This window comes from Osmerus mordax, chromosome 3 (genome assembly GCF_038355195.1).
Source record: "Osmerus mordax isolate fOsmMor3 chromosome 3, fOsmMor3.pri, whole genome shotgun sequence".
Classification (NCBI taxonomy): domain Eukaryota; kingdom Metazoa; phylum Chordata; class Actinopteri; order Osmeriformes; family Osmeridae; genus Osmerus; species Osmerus mordax.
The window spans coordinates 2,360,375-2,367,462 of NC_090052.1; the positions used below are offsets into that span (position 1 = coordinate 2,360,375).

The 7,088-nt window shown below is 51.6% G+C and overlaps 1 protein-coding gene across 1 annotated transcript; it reads left to right on the forward strand.

Moving 5' to 3' along the window:
* Positions 1–693: 693 nt before the first annotated feature.
* On the forward strand, positions 694–6,223 carry LOC136938143 (inositol 1,4,5-trisphosphate receptor-interacting protein-like 2). The gene is made up of 4 exons (XM_067231408.1): positions 694–957; positions 1,746–1,992; positions 2,274–2,372; positions 2,703–6,223. Exons 1-4 carry the CDS (start codon positions 734–736, stop codon positions 3,876–3,878), a joined length of 1,746 nt encoding a protein of 581 aa, XP_067087509.1. The 5' UTR covers positions 694–733; the 3' UTR covers positions 3,879–6,223.
* Positions 6,224–7,088: the final 865 nt, after the last annotated feature.

Genomic DNA, 7,088 nt, shown 5'->3' on the forward strand with positions numbered 1-7,088 from the left:
AAGCCACCCTCTTTGCTTGAGCGTGGAGAGAAAGAGAGAGAGAGAGATAGAAGAGAGAGAGACACACACAGACAGAGAGAGAGAAGAGAGAGACACAGAGAGAGAAGAGAGAGAGAGAAATAGAGAGAGAAGAGAGAGAGAAGAGAGCATTAAGAGAGAAAGGGGGACTTTCAAACTCTCTGAAAGAGTTAAGTGGACAGAGCATTGCCTGCGCTCCAGCTGTGTAGTTTGAACTGAAGAGGAACTCGAAACATGTTTTCACTCGGCTCAAGTTAGCAGAACAGGAGGAAGAGAGAGCTTGACAACTTTGGATGAGAAACTTTGTCTGACCGCGAGCTACAGTTTTCCTCAAACAGAACTTGCGAAGAAGTCCCAGGCGCCGACGATTCTCTCGAGGAGCGAAGAAGGGATATTGCAAGAGAGAGGAAGAGTCACCGAAGTGACTCAGACGTGGTAAAAGAGAGGGAACGGAAGGAGGGAGACCAAGAGAGAGAGAGACGTGGAGCTTGGCCGGTTCCCGAGGATCTGGAGCAAGCGTGTGTGCGCGCGTGTCCTCACGGCTTCACGACCGCGTTGGTTCGAGCGTGCGTTCGTCATGGGTTAGTCACAGCAGGCCGTGTCCAGAGCCCCCGGCATCATTTCCCGAGTCTACCCACGGAGAGAGAAACCAACGGGGCCACGGAGAGAGAAACCGAGAGACGAAACGAAGGAGAGAGGAGGCTGGAGGAGAAGGATGAGCGTGTACACGCTGAACCTCAGGGTCTTCTGGCCTCTCTTCACCTGCGTGCTGACCGGCCTGGTTGTCCTACACCACATGGCTCACAGACTAAGCCCAGAGCCAGGCCCCGAACCCGGGCAAGAGGCCAGGGAGGAGGACTGCAACGACCAGGCGCCACCGGTCCTCCTCTCCCTGGCCAAACTCATCCTGGCCGTCGTAGCTTGTTATCTCTTCATCAGGTACACCGACGTCCTCCTCCTCTGCCTTCCGCCGCACATGCAGTACACGCACACACACACCCACACCCACACCCACACACACCCACACCCACACACACACCCACACACACACCCACACACCCACACACACACACACCCACACGCACACACACGCACCCACACGCACCCACACATACCCACACACCCACACACACACCCACCCACACACACACACACCCACACACACACACACACCCACACACACACACACACCCACACACACACACACACACACACTCACACACCCACATGCACACACCCACATCCTCTTTGTCACTGTCTGTGGTCAAAATAGTTGTTTGTATGTAAAACAAAATGGAAGAGTCATTGTGGTACCACGATGTGGTGACTTGAATTCAGAACCATGGAAATCAATGGAACTTTGATGTGTTGACAAAGGGGCCGCTGATGTCACTGGTGTCCTTTGAACATGGAGGAAGTATTCTCCTGCGTGTGTTTTGACTAGTCTTTCGAAAACTTTGCATTAGGCCTTTACTTAAGTGTACGAGGTAGATTTGTACAAAATTGCTAGGGTCTGAATATGCGATGTATTTATGATTTTCGCACAATGTTTATAGATTTTGGACTTCTGAGATGAACAAACCTACACCTTAATTTATCGGTTCCTGATCATCATCAGCAACAGTATAAACCATGCTTGAATGAACGAACCAACAAATGAACGTATGAACGACATCTGAAATGACGTGCACTCATCAATGTCCCACACTATGAACCATCTCCATCAGGTTCTGCTCCGGTCGCCCAGGCAGGGCGAGGAGAGGAGCCTCCGAGCCCGCCGACACGCAACCGAAATCGGGCTCGTCTCGCAGGGAGCTCCTGGAGGACTACTATGAGCGCTGGGTGCGTCTCTCTCCCCACGTGGTGGGCCACAGCAAAGCCAACGTGGCCAAGCTGGTGAGCGACCTGGTGAGGGCAGGACGCACCGACGTCGCCCCGGAATCCTCTCTGGCGTTTCGCGGAGACTTTCTCCAAGTAAGTCGTGTTGAATGGATTTAGGCCCAGTTTCCCAGACAGGGGTTAAGCCTAGTTCATTGAAGATCTCTACTGGAAAGGTTTTTAGGCTAAGACTAGGATATCTAGATATCTGGGGTACGTGTATCCGTCGGGAATTTCCATAACGACAGCAGTGTCAACCAATGAAACTGCACCGTAAACAAATCAGTCTGATTTTCGATTGAAGTGTCAAAAAAAGACGCCTGCTTCTTGGATATGTATGTCGGCACTCACGGAAATACTCTGCCGTGCGTTTCCAGGTGGGCAGCTCGTACGAGGAGCACAAGGTGGGTTCTCCAGACGGCTTCGACATCCTGGTTCCTCTGAGGCTGCCCCGGGGCCTCCGACTGGAGCCCAGGGTCACCTGGGGACGGGAGCGGAGGGAGGAGGAGGGGCAGAGGCAGGGGGAGAGGCAGGGGGAGGAGAGAAGGAAGGAGGAAGGGGAGAGGCAGGGGGAGGAGAGGAGGAAGGAGAGGAGGGAGGGAGAGGAGGGGCAAGAGAGGAGGAAGGAGAGCAAGGGCAAGGAGAGGAGGGAGGAGGAGGGGGAGAGGCAGGGGGATGAGAGGAGGAGGGAGAGGAGGGAGGGAGAGGAGAGGGAGGAGAGCAGGAAAAAGGGCCGAAGCAAAGGGAAGGAGAGGAGGGAGAGTAAGGGGGAAGAGGGAAGGGTGGACAAAGGGAAAGGAAACAAGGAGGACAAGGGGAGGGTTAGCATGAAGGACAAGAGGGAGAAAGGGTGCGGAAAGAAAGGGAACAGTGTGGTAGAGGAGAAGGGGGAGGAAAGGGTGGAGGAGAGAGGGGAGAGGAGCAGGGAGGAGCATGATGGGTCGGTACCTCGCTACAGTCTGGAGACCCCTCGGCGCGAGGAGTGGGTGCGCAAGAACCGCCCCTTCGCCGACACGTTCCTGCGGTTACACCCTCGAGGCTCGCCGCCGAGCTCCTCCGCCGGGCCGGGGGGCGGGGCCGCGGGGGGCGGAGCCTACCGACTGACCCCGGAGTCCGTCGTCCGCTGGTTCTACCCGGCGGTCCAGCGTTGCCTGGCGACCGTGCGCTACCAGTACGAGCAGCGCTGCACGCTGAGCCTCACGCTCTCCGAGGACCGCCTCCAGCTCCGCCTCACGCCGCGCTCCGACTACGTCTGCTGCCACATCTCCATGGCGATACGCCTGCTGCCCGCCCTCCCCCTCGGCGACGGGCTCTTCCTGGTTCCCGCCGAGCCGCCTCCCCCGACGACGGCGGCGCCCCTCGACCTCTCGCCGTCCGGGGCCAGAGGTCAGAGGGACCTGTGGACGCTGTATTTCCCCCGGCAGGAGCAGAAGCTCCTGGGCTGGCTGAGAGGACGCGTCCCCCAGGGCTCCTGTCACCTCCGCTGTCTCCAGCTGGTCAAGGCCATCCGGGACCTCGGGGGACGGGCCCTGGACAGCCAGGGCGGGGCCCTCTGGAGGTCGGTACTCTCCTCCTACGCCTTAAAAACAGCCTGGCTGCGCCTGCTCCTCGCCACCCCTCCGGAGGCCTGGGAGGAGCGCCATCTGGTGGCCAGGGTGGAAGACCTTCTCCGGGGCCTGAGGGAGAGTCTCCAGGAGCGCAGCCTCCAGCATCTCTTCCTGGGGGGCGAGGGCTCCGCCGGCGGGCTCCCAGACTCCGTGCCTCTCCCCAGGCTGGTGAAGGAGGCAGCCGCGATGGGGGGCGGCCTAGGGGGGAACCTGTGGGCCGGGGTGCCCCCGGGGGCTCTGGACCTGGTGGCGGGGAGGCTGGCTTACGCGTGGAGCCACCTCCACAGGCTGATCCGGCTGGGACGGCCCCCGAGGAGCAGCCTGGGTCTGGGGCGAGCGGCCCACGCCCACTGCCAGCACCTGGAGGCTGACTGACCGGGGATTCAAATCAACCAAATCATTCATCCGGATGCTTCGCGCAACCATTTTGCACCACGACACCCAAATCCTCACGACGGTTATTTTAGTGTCACGGAGATGAAGAGGGATTTGTCCAACAGGATACCAGGGAACAGGGGAAGTGAAATATTGATGTGTCCGATTGTTTTCCAAAAAATGCTTGAAATGAAGTTTACTGCACGATGTAGGTCTCAAGTTTATAGAAACACAAAATGATGTACACATTTCAACTTCAATTCTGTACGGAATCATAATACGTCAAACCCAGAAAATTGTTTGATATAAATATTAGAATATCTTTACAATAAAATATACAAAAATAGGAACAAAGCCACTATTATGATACTGATAGGAAAAGGTTGGCGCCACATGAATGTCCTTTTTAATTATTACTTCAATGTTTGACTTACTGTTTACAAGAGCCAATCAGGGATCGGTATAATTGCTGGATTCAGTCCGTGGAGTCTTCAAAGATAGAGATTAGGATTAGCAAAATTGCTGTCTGGAGAAAAGGAAACGGTACACACCCAATTTGAGGATGAATTGTGCTCAGAAGAACAGGGATTGTGGTTAGCGTCACACTCGGTAAAAACCCATCGCTGCTCCCTAGTCATTTCAGAAGTGCTGACTGAGTCGTACAATCTGGCCTTTAATGATCGTGGCAAGGCTGAACGAGAAATGTACTGTGTTTTCTCAGTATACGCAAAGCTCTTTTGGAAACTTGTTTTAAGGTGTTTGGGGTTACAGCAATAATGACATGAAGGATTATTTTGCAAACACGCAGACCATTTTGTGACTTGACCACCTCTTGTGTCTTTGACTTTGTCCTCAGTTACACAAGGTTTATGTGAAGTGTCAGACATGTCGGCTTACGTACACATTTTTGGTCTTTCGTCCAACTAGATTTGACTGAGTGGTCTACAGCTTTGTTGTGTCATTTTGTATTTGTACACGTGGGCACACACGGAAACAAACAAACAAACACACACACACACACACACACACACGCACACATTTACATTTAGTCATTTAGCAGACGCTCTTATCCAGAGCGACTTACAGTAAGTACAGGGACATTCTCCCCGAGGCAAGTAGGGTGAAGTGCCTTGCCCGAGGACACAACGTCATTTGGCACGGCCGGGAATCGAACCGGCAACCTTCAGATTACTAGCCCGACTCCCTCACCACTCAGCCACCTGACTCCCCCCGCACACACACACTCACACACACACACGCTTCATCAATCTGCCCACTCCTCACAGCTGTTGTGTCAGACAAATTCTTCCCTTCGTCTCATTGTGTCGACATCAGTCATGTTTTGCTTCTTGTCTGTCTGTCTGTGTGTGTGTGTGTGTGTATGTGTGTGAGAGAGAGAGGGGTGTGTGCATGTGTGTGTGAGGGTGAATGGGGACTGTGTCTCTGTTATGGTTATATGTGGTCATATGAAGGCCCCTGTTTCTCTGTGGTTTGGTAAATCTCTTAGTCTGGCCCCAGGGCAGGTCTAGACTCGTGCTTTGGGGATTTCCAAAGGGCCCTTTCATCAGCTTGACACCATCAGATACTGCAGGCATGAAGCCTCTCTCTCTCTCTGTTCCTCTCCGCGCTGCTGTGTTGTTCGTGATACGGCTTTCAGGGGTCACGACGGGGAGTCGGTTGGAACCGAGAGACACAGCGGGTGAGGCACACACACACACACACACACACATACACACGTACACACATACACACACACATGTAAAAACGCACACAAACTCACACGGCTGAAACCAACCATAGATCAATTAAGATGTCGTGCTTCATTCCCCATGCTGAGAACATGCTCTGGCTTTTCACCCCCACTGGGACTAGAAAGCAGAACAGGATCTAAAATTAGGAACAGACAGAAGTCAAAACCAACCAACGAGAGGAAAAGGAAATGTCATGCAACATCCACCATGTCTGTTGAAAGAGGTAGCTCAAAGTCGGACAGAATGGTTAAGGGTCCGGGCTAAAGTTTTGTTTTGACTACCAGTCCAAACAGCTTCTGTAGTCGAAATAGCTTTGAGCCTAAATATTATGAGATTATCCATTGAAGTGCCTCTGAGTGCAGGCACTGTGATTTTGAGGATTTGATTTTAAGCCACCCCCACAACATCTGTGTATTTCTGAATCAATATAATGTATTTGTTTGAATAGGGTACATTCTTAACTTAATTTAATTGTACGATACTTTAATGGAATGTATTACGAAATGTATATTTTAAAGGGTCAAACGTGTATATTTCAAGTGTTGATTCAAGTCTCTCTGTACCCTAAAATAAATCAAGTTTATTTTGGATTACTGTAAACACTGTTTAGTTTTTTTTATGTCTTTGCCATTCAGAAAATCTGGGCTGGGCTCGAGAATTGAGACGTGTTCAAATGAGTTCTGGAGGCCGCGATGGCCTAGTAATGTCAGCAGGTGGCACTGTTCCATATGTTTGGGACTTCAGAACCACTTCTGTTCTTCCAGCAGCCTGTTGCTTCCAGGTGAGTGCAGCCGCTGTAGCCAGTGATATCAAGGCCTGATGTCGTCCAACGTACACACTTTATTCCTAGACTGCATTTGCTGTAATATGTGGACACAGTACCCCCAGTGTGTGTGTGTGTGTATGCACTGTATGTTTGTGTAAAAAAAAAAACATTTTATTCAACATTTGCAAAAAAGATATACATAATTGCATCACTATGACTTTATGACATCAGAATTTTCTTGCAATTTTATTCAGTTTGGGGATTTTTTTGTTTCAGATTAATATTGAATGGATGGATGCATGGATGGATGGTTGGATGGATGGATGGAGACATGACGTAATAGTATATATATAGACAGAGAGATAGATTCATAGATTTCAATGATTGGTAAATGATGTTTGGTTGAAATAAAATAGATGGCTCTAAAGAGAGACACAAGCAAACGATGAACGTACTGGGAAGATCTTAAGGACTATTTAATTCTGGTCTGAGACACTCACACACACACACACACACACATAATGGAGGAAGGGCAAGGCCACACAGCTGATACAGCAACAGGTCATGTGCCACTTTGGTTTCCACGGTAACCGTCTTCAGGTCGCTCCCCTCACGTGACACAGATATACACACAGAGATCTCTACGCTCATCTTAGTCCCTGTGTAGGATGTTGTCGTGGCAGCAATTAACCT